This window comes from Filicampus tigris, chromosome 20, assembly GCF_054856515.1.
Source record: "Filicampus tigris isolate MCC_2025a chromosome 20, RoL_Ftig_1.0, whole genome shotgun sequence".
NCBI classification, from domain to species: Eukaryota; Metazoa; Chordata; class Actinopteri; order Syngnathiformes; family Syngnathidae; genus Filicampus; species Filicampus tigris.
The window spans coordinates 2410001-2422233 of record NC_141236.1 but is presented as its reverse complement, the minus strand read 5'-3'; the positions used below and the strand labels follow the sequence as shown (position 1 = coordinate 2422233).

At 41.0% G+C, this 12233-nt stretch overlaps 1 protein-coding gene across 1 annotated transcript in view; it reads right to left on the bottom strand.

The window, feature by feature from the left end:
* The window catches only part of rev3l (REV3 like, DNA directed polymerase zeta catalytic subunit), a 53192-nt gene that overhangs the window by 29700 nt on the left and 11259 nt on the right, over nucleotides 1-12233 (bottom strand). Inside the window, exon 2 of the mRNA XM_086018062.1 lies at nucleotides 65-254. Within this exon, the coding sequence (XP_085874188.1) occupies nucleotides 65-254 (190 nt within the window). The remainder of the gene's footprint in view (nucleotides 1-64; nucleotides 255-12233) is intronic.

The following is a 12233-nucleotide window of genomic DNA, read 5'->3' as shown; positions in this document are numbered from 1 at the left end:
ATCTGCGGCATTTGCGGATTCAACTTCTATTTGGGCCAAGTGAAAGAAGCACTCGGGTACTCACATGCCAGAAACCAGCACCACCTTGAAGATGTGCTGGACGTCAGAAGCAGGGTTTCCCATCGCGACATTGAGAGCTCTGTCAATGCTGCAGGCCACCAGACGCAGGTAGAGCTCCGGTTGCTGGCCATGACCATCGTATGGGATATAGATGTATGGGAACACGCCGTGAAGGTGGAGACATGTCTTCTGACCTGCACCGTGAAGTAATGATCAGCATCGGATGATTAGCGTCAAGGGTTACATTAAATAGGCGTCAGTCACCAATAGCATTATATACATTAAAAAAATAATTTAAAAAAAAAAGCGGTATTTTTAAATGGCCCAGTTAATTGGGTGTCTCTTTGAATCCTGTAACTTGATACTTTGATACTAATATGGACGCATGTGAGATGACCGGAGACTGACCAATTTTTCGGCTGTTTAACGGTGTTTAGTGTATACAGTGTTTCATGTTAACATGTTAAAGTAACACTGTGTCATATGTCAGTTTTTGTTGATTATGGCGCCGCCATGTGGACGAAGGCGGTAGTGTTTTGTCAAAAACCAACCACATTTCCTGTGCGTGCCAGCGCGTAGTGTCGTGAAATCCTGAGCCATCGTTATAGTGAAAGGAGGAAGTGAGTATGCTGTAAAGCAATTCAGGACATTTGTATTTTTTTGCGTGCCAGGGTTGATCCCATCCTACTCAAAGTTGCTTTGTGCCAGTAAAAACGATATAGACCCCCTCAGGGCATGAAGTCCCATTTAACTACTTTGCTTGTAAGTCAATGTTTCATCAAAAGAGTTGTGAACATTTTTTATTAAGGTCAATTTCTTGCGCGGTGCTGCTTTAATTTATTGATTTCAATTGTTGTATCATGGCTATTTTGTTGTTTGCGCTTTGTTACATCTCTAGCTGTTATGAAATGCGCTATACAAATAAAAATTGTATTGTATTTTATTGTTCTGTTAGGTGTTATGGGCAAGTAAGTTATCATATAACATCATATGGTCACGCTACAGAGTCTCATATAGTAAATTATTTCAATTAGGCAAATAGTGTGCTTGTGCTGCTATGCCCAGTTATAAAATGTTAATTATCTAAAACGAAAACCAGTTTCTCAGCCCTCGTCGCAGGCATATACTGTAATGCAACCCTAGTCATGATTAAAAGAAACCTAGCCCTCCGCAAGACTAACGTTATGTTACTAAGGCACATTAGCATTAATCTCACTCATTTGCGCTACGTTAATTTTACCGCGGCTCGGGTCCACGACCGAATCATATTTAGCGTCTTCGGCGTAAAACAAAGGTCCGTGTTTGAATTCAAGGCGGGCACGGTGACTTGTAATCGTTCTGAAATGTTACAACACTTTGGATATTTTCCATCTTTTTTTTCTCTCTCTCTCTCTCTCTCAAATTTTCTCTCTCTTTTGGTCGACAGACTCGAGTAGACACCATCTTCCCACTCCGGTAACCAAAAAGCCACACTAGGTGACGTAAGCGGCGCGTTGTGCCACATAAACACCCGTTCGCAGTTTTACTTTTCAATGTGTTGTATGGGGTACAAAATGCACATTTTTGACATGAAAATTGTGACGCAAATCTGTTTATTTGGAATTTCTATATCGTGAGTGTCTGTAGCCTTCAATCGAACACCTTGCAGAAAGAGAAAATTTGATGAATCCACATCGCCACCAAGTATACAGTATGCAGAGTTAAAGTAACAACTATGGAGCAGGAGGATCAGCAAGGTTTCTGGGTTGATCAAATGGATTGAAGAAGAAGTGATGTCAGTCGGTACTGAGAGAAGGAGAGCTACGGGATTGAGAACATGACTCCCTCACAAACATTGCTGAGGAGTCATCTGGGGTGAGCTGCGGCGCAGACGCCACACAATTGAGCCTACCCCTGCGGCACAGTATGGTCAGAGGTACATTATGTTCTTTGTGGTTTCCAGTGATGAAATTAAAACAATATGCTACACATAGGGGGGCATAATTCAAATGAAGCCATTTCTTTTTTCTGCTCACATTTCTGGTTTAGCTGGCAGACAGTGAGACAGCAGGAGGCAGTGCTTAGCACCAGCTTTGATTCTTTTCCAAACGTGTCTATACATGTTCGCCTCCTCATCGCTTCCTAAAGTGATTGGTTCACTTTAGATGAACCAGTGTTATTTGCTCCGGGGAAACAATTTGGAAATGCCAGCTTACATGGCCACGTACAATGCACGCAAGAACTGTACATATTGAGTTTAAGCCTTGTTTACAATGCTAAATCCAAATGTTGATGAAGCAAACAATGTGAAACTAATTTCAGATATAAGAAACAAAACATTTAACTCATTCACTGCCAAGGACATGTTTATCTGTCTTTTCACAGTCCAGCCATTCCATCCCAGGAACTTATTGATCTATTTTTCATATTTTTTCAAACATTAGGGTAAAAGAGGGTCAGAAAATGTCTGACAGTGAATGAGTTAAGAGAGATCTATCTTTATCTTACCGTTCAGTTAGCCTAGGCTTACTCTTTCGCCAACTGATTTGAATGAGGGTAACCCCCCAACATTACTCCACTGTTGCCAGTCTGCATTTATTTCGCTTAGTCAATGATCAAAACACCTCTAATGCAGCATATTTTATTCAGATTTAATTATCCATGAACACTGTAATTAAGGATTATTTGAGTTTTGATTTTTAATGCGTAAATTGCAGATGCGCCTGTATATTAACCCACCTATTATTTATTGCAGCCAGCAGGTTATATATATTTTTTATCAGTTTTCCCTTGAATGTTCAAAGTAGCCTACATTTGACTGTAACAAGAGGGGGAAAAAAATGTGTTTGCCCTCAGGCCATGCCAACAGAGACGGCATCGTTCATCCCATCCACTGCTACAGTTCCAATGACCGAAATGCTGCCAGTGTGTGGTTGTAGCCATCATACAAGTGTGGCTCATTCTAAAAAAAACATCCTGGTCAATGTTAGTGCAGGACAGCTTTCATATTACAATGAAGAGACCATCCTGGCAGCAAACAAGACTACCCCAACAAGAAAAGGTTAAACAGTACTTTTTTTCCTGTACGGACACCAGAAGACTTAAATTCATATGCTTCCAAAAGGATTCAATCCTCCCCTACACTAACTGCATAAATCCCGGAGAAGCCGGATGGGAGGGGAATTTTCAAGAGCGCTAAACTTTATTACACAAATTACATTGGCCTCTGTTGCGTGTGTATTCTCTTTGTGTCTGGCTGCTTGGAACAGGGACAGATGAATCCCCACCCTAACCATTAGTTCATTTTTGCTTTCCTGGAATACATATAGCTCAGCTTTAGGAGTTGTAAAGCACACTAAGATTGGTTGATAAGCAGGGTTAAAATGACACTATTAACTTAGGGGTGTGTCTGAGAAATAATGCATTCTTAGATGGCTCACAACATGTAATCAAGGTAATTTTGTGAACGGAGCAACCTTGCACTGGCTGTGTGAACTCTGTGTGAACGCTGTGTGAACGCGCACTTGACACAGCATGTCACACTTCGGCGAGGGTCTTGTGAAAGGCAGATATAAAAGAAAAAAAAAAACCCTCTACTGCCAGGAATGCGGTAATTTGTGTTCATTGCTCAATGTTTCTTTTTTTTAATTAGTTTCTCTAGGTCACAACACACCCTCGCTGAAATGCAGTTTGCACTAATGACTTAGCTGGAAAAAAAAAGAAAAAAAGGAGATCATTTACTAAAACAGTTCATTAGCAAAACAAAAATGTGATTGGCATGTTTAATTCCTCCTAACAGACAACAGTTGGAATCATTTTCCATTTGACAGGAATAAGATTGGTGGAAGGCATGACAGAATCCCCTTGGTTGAACGTTTTACAGAACACATGAAAGACATAGTACACATACTTTGCAAAAGCAGTTTTTTTCCCCCCTCTAATCGACATGTTGGAATCTTTTGACTAGAGATAGAAAGATATGTTTTTTTTCAGGACCAATACCGATTTGTTTGTTCATATTCATTTTCAGTAAAAAGGAAAATATTGGTGTCAAAATCTAAACATTTTTAAATTCTTAACTTTTTAGAAACGCTTTCAAGCATATGTCTATTGAACAATTTTTCAGATTTGCATAAAAGGTTGTTTTTAAAAAAAATATATATATATATTATCATACATTTTTGACAATATACAGTTTTGTTGTAAAGTTCTAACGAAGTTCAGGGAGGTCCCTGTGTCATCAGCACGTCTTAAAAAATTTAAGCAAACAATAGCTCCCTATAGTTTGACAATAAATAAAGTTCTCCAAAATTTCAAAAAGGAGTAATGATAAAATTTCACTTATCTTTGTTTTGATTTCAAATAAAAACAAAAGGTGAGTGTTCCCTGGGTCAGTAGAATCTCTTATAAAGTTAACTGACAATTTTAATATTTCCTTAAAGTGAATAGTTTTAAACTGATTTAATATTGGCCGGCAGATTTTTTAAAAATGCCGATAACGATTTTCATCAAAATGCCGAATATCGACGCCGATAATTGGTCTATGCCTACTTTTGACAAGAACGACGTGCTTCCAAACTGTAAAAATGTTGTCAGGGTCACCTTGCCTCACGTGTAAAATTCAGCAGAGCAACAATTTGTTACTCGCCAAAACAAGACATATGGACTGGCTGAGCCATGCAGTTTGACATCTCAATTTATGTTAAATTTAATTGAACATAAATTAATTTAACACATTTAAATTTTGTTTGTATTCTCTAAACCTTTTGACAAAGGGGACTACATATTCTGTGTCGAGTCAAATTCCACATTTCAGAAAGGCACAGGACACAGTGACAAATGGAAACCTGGTAAAATATCAAGCAATACCCACAGAGCACAAACCTCAACACCAAAATTATAGAGGAAATCACCAGGAGGAACGTGTGAGTGTACAGAATAGCTACAAACGTCCTGTCTTCTTGAAGAACACATCAGAGGGCAATTCTGAACCGGAATATTCAAGTTAATTACCAGTAGAGTGCTCTCAGAATAAACATCTTGGTGCTTAGTTGCTCTAGTCTAAGGCTGAAGATTATGGAAAATAATCCAATTGCGTTTTTTCCCCCCAAAATTGCTAATGCGACTTGATTGGCTATTTGTTTTTCCAAGTTCCTTTTCTAAAGTAATGTTCAGCAATTAATCTTTATTACAACAAAAAATATATCTGTCATGCATTAGATAATACTGAGGGAGAGGCAACTGAAGCATTAATTCATATGAAAGACAGTTTATCTACTACAGTTAGAGGTATATAGTTACTAAATATTTTGATGTGCGGTTTGGTAAGGCTTCACCATGGCAACATAATTCACCCACACAGGTGTGGTGTAAATATAAGGATACACTATACTCAAGTGCAGATTACATCAATCATGTAAACAAATCAGTAGTTTTGCCACTTCCTACATGTCACTTTGTTACATAAAACATGATATGAACGTGGACTGCACTTCTTAATCACTCAACATCTTGTATAGACCGATAAACAATAATTCAGTGGCTCTACCACTCCCTACATGACCCTTCATTTCATGAAACGTGATATGTAAATGTGGACTGCACTTAAATCACTCACTCACGTCAACAACATAGAGACGGATAAATAATTAAAACATACATGTATAAATCTAAAGCTTACCTGATCTCCAGTTAGTAAGATCACACACACCACCCGGCAAAAAAGTAAGATAATGCCCACTTATGATGTCATCTCAAGCGCCAGCCGGCATTACCAACACTCGGCGGACTCTCATCAATAAGCATCTCTTCGTCTGTCTTTTTGTTTGAAACATATGACCGAATTCATCCTCTTAATAGTGACCGCTTGCCAACTTTGCATGGATGTGTTTTTATTTGTCTCACACGTAAATAGAACTTAACGGCGGCACGGCATGACAGACACTTTCTCACACACGCGCTCCGACATACGACTTGCAGCTAAAACATCACAAAATAGGCGCCACACGAACATGGTGATGTTTTCTTTTCACACGAGGGGAATTTTTAACCATGCGAGGTGAAAAGGATCAAGCATGCTGTAGCTGCGGCAGCGTTAGCTTAGCATTGGTTTATCTAGCGAATTGATTTATCTAGGCCTTTACAAACTTCACTACAAACCAAAAGATAGCGATTTGAACACAAGGATAATGCCCCCAGATAGGGGGACACTGATGCCCATCCTGGCAGATTCAATACTCAATGGTAATGAAAATGCGTGACAATATTATGTGCAATGAGTCCTTACGCTTGTGCCAGGAAATTCTCTCCATAACAATTTTGCCACTTGCTGTTGTTGACTGAAAATGGCATCACAGCACCTAAGGCCTCAGGCAATGACCAATCACGGCTCATCTGTTTTCTGGGTTTGACGTGATTTTCAGTCGACAGCAAGTGGCAAAATGGCCGCCCACTGAGATGGATAAAAACGGGTGGCTTTGGCTGCTTAATTCATATTCCAAAACACGATATTGATTTATTTTTAATTAACTAATTAATTAATTAATTTAACCAATTTTCATTCACCCAAAAGACATAAAGAAGCAGAGGGAGGAAAATTAATTTTCCAGGACAACTCATGCTTTGCTAGGAAATGTGATTTTTTTGTCTCATTTTCCATGTGTTTTCAATGGCTGGAAAATTGGTCAATCATTTTCCAGGGTTTCCAGGATGCGTGGGAAGCCTGAGGTGTTGATCTAATCACATCATTTTTGCTTACTTGTGGACTTGCAGGCGGCAAATCACTTCAACAACCATTTTAAATTAATCCAACGTGAAAATTTGACTACCGCTAATCATTGAAATACGGTGTGTCGAAAACATTGAATCCAAGCGCACTCACTACTCTCCATGAAGGCAACATGATCAAGACAGGTCGGAGGTAACGGTCAATCAAATTCCTGCTTTCCTGATTCTACTCTTTCTTCTAGCTCAGATTGATGTAAATTTATCCTGATGACAATTGGCAGCGTGTTAATAACACATGTAGGACTACTAGGACCCAAGAGCATACAAACTGTTTTAAATTGTGGGAAAAAATGCATACTATGTCCCCTTAAGGCTTGATGAGAAGCAACCGATGTAAGATAGGCGGCTGAACTAAAATGGGGAATTTGCCAGCTTCTGACGTAGTAAATGCGGTGGAACACCACCAACCGTGACCAAAGTGTGGGTTTAACACAAGAGACTCCTTGCTTAAGCCCCTTTGTATTGAAATGAAATGTCCACTGTCATGCTGATGTTACCACCCCTCAAAGGCTGGATTTACAACACAGGTCAAATGTGCATCGTTAATTTACTTTTTTACAGTAAATGTCAACACTTTGACACAGTAATAAAGAATTAAATAAAACGTCTGAAGTAGGCTCTTCCCAAGGGAAGACACCAAGCCCACAAAGGCAAAAGCACATGCACCCACCAACACCACTAACAAGGAGACTGAAAAACTAAACACTAGGCCAAAATAGACAGGGGGGGAGGGGGGGAGTAATGGCATGTATCCCTGCATGGACATCAACTGTAGTGGAAATGAGAGACGAGAGCAGTAGAATTGTGCTGCAGGGAACGGAAACGCAAGCAATTGGAGACAGGAGCAGCCCCCATTCAGTGAGAGTGACATTTTGAACGCTTACAGGGGAAAAAAACTCTGAACTCGGAGCACATCTTTTCCATGTTACCTCAGTTGAACTTCTCAGAACAGACACAAAGAAGAGGGGGCAGACATGAAAAAAAATGTTCCATGACAAGAGCACTGTGCATAATGTGAAACATCAAAGTAGGCATATAGGCCAAGCACTACCACAGGGACAAGCAGGACATACACAAGAGTGTTTATGTACATTAGTGGTGTGTGTCGTCCCAAATATGGACATATTTGGGTGGTTCTCAGAAACTTGTTTTTTTTTCGTGAGTTTGGTCTTGTAATGATCGCAAGCTTAGCCGTGATTGGTCATTACCTGAGTCCTGAGCAACTATTATGTTATTTTCAGTCCAGAGCAAAATGTCAACATTAATGGATTACAATATATATTGACGAGTTCTAGGAACTATTTACCACACTTTCAACAACCTGGACAAGATTGCGCAACTAGCGGGACCTCCGAGGATTGTGGTCGGGTCTGGCGGGCGCCGTAGAGAATGTAAACAAAAGCGGGGCAGCCGAGCCGAGCTACGGTTAGGCTATTACCTATTATTCTTATTCCGGGTATACGTGACTGTTTTGTTGTCAGTGTGACCGGCTGCTGCAGACAAAATCGCCCTCCAAATGGACATTTCAATAAAGTGAAGCCACTCGAACCCGACACTGACAAGCCTGTCTACATACCTGGAATGGATTAACCCATTAAGCCCGGGAGCGCATAACCGCGTTTCTACCACTAGAGCCGGGAGCGCTGTTGCGTCTTTCTACCTTTCAAACCGGGGGGAGCGGATACGTTACTGTTCTTTTTTTAATCCAATTCTCCGTCTCTTAGCCAACTTAATGCATCAGAATATACACGTGACGGTGTCGCAAGACCGCGGAGGATGTCCGGGAATTTTTTCGAGCCATAGGTAGGCTAATGGCGGAAGCCGTCGATCGCCGGGAGCTCTGATTAAAGTAAGTAATGGCAGTGATATATAGACGGCGTGCATGACCAGTGGAACCAGTCGAACGTGATATGATATGGTTTGTAGACAATTACGATATTGACGTCTTTGCAACAGAATAGAGGATGGTAATTACCACTCGATTTTAAAAAAAATTAAATAGTGCTTCTCTTTCATTGACATGTTATTTTTGCATCTTCGACTGAAACAGTAAATAATCAATTCTGCCTGTGTGAAAGCCACATGTCTAAGCTCTTTAATTCTTTTGGAATTATGTTTCTGTCTGCTACAGGGGCTGAGATATTAATCATTTTGTAAGTGTTGAATTTCTTGGAGAACTTCAGGTTTTCAAGGGTAATTTCAAAGGTGACCTTAGGTTTTGGGGAGCTGTTGAGAAAAGCGCTTTAGGCCTTAATGGGTTAATGCCACTTACATTCATCTCAATGGGTAAAGATAATTTGATAACCAAGTGTCTTCAGTTACGTGTATGGTCACAGGTCGACTTAAAATTGTATATCAAATCATCACTGAATTTAGAATGATCCAATAATACACAAAGTAAAGTAGCAGAGTGACTTGTACTGTAGGAATGGTTATATACCTGTACATCTAGCATGGTATGCTCTTGATGACATTCAGACTTTTAGTCCTGACTCCTGGCAACCTTAAGAATATTAGAATGGACATAAATCAACCATTCTAAAGAATTATGCCACATAAGCATTCAGCTGGAAGGCTTAAAGGAACAAAAGAATTGTCTCCAGTTCACTTGCACCCCCACCTAGATTTGCCCCTGCTAATGACTACCCATCTGAATGTTAAGGCATGCGAGTAGGTGGGCTTTAAAAAGCACTTAATGTTGAGGATTAGAAAGGCCTGTTGAGCTTTGAGTTGAATGCAACAGTGGGAGGGTGCAGGGGAGGATGAGAGGGTAAGGGTAAAGGCCGAACTAGCTCGAGTTGTAAACATGTTGCTTCAAGCCAGCAGGATAGGCCAATCTGAGGGCACAGAGTGAAAACGAGGGTAAACATCTCGGTCATATTTTAAGAGGGGAAATGGCAATGGCAAATTAAATCGACAGGCATGTTTACATTTGGGCTGCCACAAAAGAGTCGACTAGTCATCAATAGTAGTGGCGATTAGTTGATAAGTCAAATCATATGTAAATCGCAGCATATCGCACCAGAAAGCAGCTGCTCTATAATCATTATTAGCTTACAGATAGAATTCGTTAAGGCAAGAGTGCCCAACTAGTCGACTTGTAGACCGCGGACTGCTCTTTACCAACCTTTATCCAACTTAAATTGGAAGTCAACCCAGCCCAAACATTTTTTTCAAGAATATGTTCTATGCAAGTCCACTAGTTGAAACAAGGCATTCTGATAACTATTGCGTTTGTGAAATAAGAAGTAATCCACCCCTTTTTGTCCATCTCTGGCGGCAGCCATTTTGTCACTTCTGTCAGAAGAAAATGACAACACAGTTGCTCAGGGCTCAGGTAATGACCAATTATGGCTGACCTGTTTTCTGAAGCTGAGCCGTGATTGGTCGTTACCCGAGCACTGAGTTGTTGTGATGTCATTTTCAGTCGACAGAAGTGACAAAATGGCTGCCCCCAGTTGGCTAAAAAGGGGTGGATTTTGCTGCTTAACTCATATTCCACAAACACAAAATTAATCAGAATGCCGTGTTTCAACTAGTGGGCCTGCTGGGAACATATTCTTAAAAATAATTGTGTTGATTTCCCCTTTTAGTGTTGTTTGCAGAGGCATGCAATTAATGTGCTGCTGCCAACATGGTCTGAAGTTTTCCTAATAAGAAAGCAATAATCGACATGATGACTTTACTCTTTCCAAAATGGTTGTGAACCTGAGCTACAGTAGCATACACAGTGGGCCGCCGATGAAAAGCAGACATTTTTCAATTGTTTCCTTTGTGGGGACTTGATTTGCAGTCCATCGACTACAGACCTATGCCCCCAAGACGCGATGAAAACAAAAACGCATGCATGCATACAGGAACACACGCACCCACACACACACCTTCACCCACACGCACAGAGTGAGAGAGAGAACAGCAGCAGCTACTGTTGGTGCATTGTTGAGTGAGACTCCCTTTGGCAGTAACCGCTCGCACATATTCAGACAGCCATAAAGACACCGAGGAAGACACTAAACTGCAGTCGAGTGATTGCGAGTGGTTCTTGACTGCACTCCTCAAGGAAGAATAGCTTTAATTCTAACAATCACATTCGGCAAACACATCCACATCTTCGGAGCGAAAAGTAGCGATGGCCTTTTAAGCAGCAGGTGTAGCACACGGCGCACATGCACGCTGAACTGAACGCCAAAGCGAATGCACAGCAACGCACAACAGCTATGCTATTTTTAGTAGCGAGAATCCCCTCCCCTCCCATTTTGTAATAAGCCTACCCTCACACTGTCTGTACGCTGCAATGGAATTAAAAATTGATCAAAACAGACCCTTCGGTCTGCACTGCAGTCTCAGACCAAAGGTGGTATGTGGACACCAGTTTGGCTGTGCAGCGTTGTTTACTTTAAAGGAAAAGGCATAACCATATTTGGAGATAATGGTTATACAGGGGTGTAAAGGGTACACGTGGGTGTATTAATACGTTTCGGTATGGCATGTTCGGTTCGGTCCACTTATTAGCGCGAGATTACGCATTGGCTGTTGCACGCGGGAGAGGAGGGCGGCGCCACTAAAGAGGAGCAGACGAATACGCAAACAAGCCAGAGCTCGAAGGTCCCCCCCGTACACTGCGGTCTCCTGTTTGGGAACATTCTGGCTTTCCTGTTAAAGGGACACTTGGGTGAGCTTAAAGGGACGGTGGAGCTGGGATGGCCATGTATTCACTAACAAGTTCATATTATATATTTTTTGATCAGGAAAATGAAAAGAGTAGCCTTTTTCTCTTTTATCCATTCATTTTGGAGAAATTAGTAAATAAGAAACTCCATGAATAACGCCCCTTGTTAATGAGGAGAATGGCCGCGCTCCCTAGCGTTCTATCCATGTTCGGCCAGAGTCACGCGAGGAACCGATTCCAAACCCCAGTGAAGCGGCGTGAGAGTGACGAAAGCCCTCATCGAACATCGAACAAAAAGTTTCGGCGAGGCTGACTGCACAGACGAGTGTGGTCGCATTGGAACGTGCCATTTCGTCTGTTACCTTCCAAATTGGACGGTCGAAAAACTGGGTCGTTTCCTCATCCAAATAAATGTGCACGTCTCATTTCCACTTCAGTCTTTGTAAATATCCTGACTGGTGTTTAATGCCTTGCCCGTTCTAACCGTGATCAGCAAAGAAGCAGTGTTTTTTTTTGTTTTTTTTAAGAAAAGAAGCAGTGTGCGCTCGTCCCAGCCTAAATCTATGTAGCTCTGCTGCCTTCCACATTTCTTCATTCTCATATAAATCAGCCATGGAGAGGTTAATCCTTTTGATATGTTGAAGTGGGCATTAGTAGAGACGTCCACACAAATTTTGGTGCAAATTGATCGCCGTTTTTGGAACTTATAAGCAAGGAAAGTACAATGATTTCCAATGGA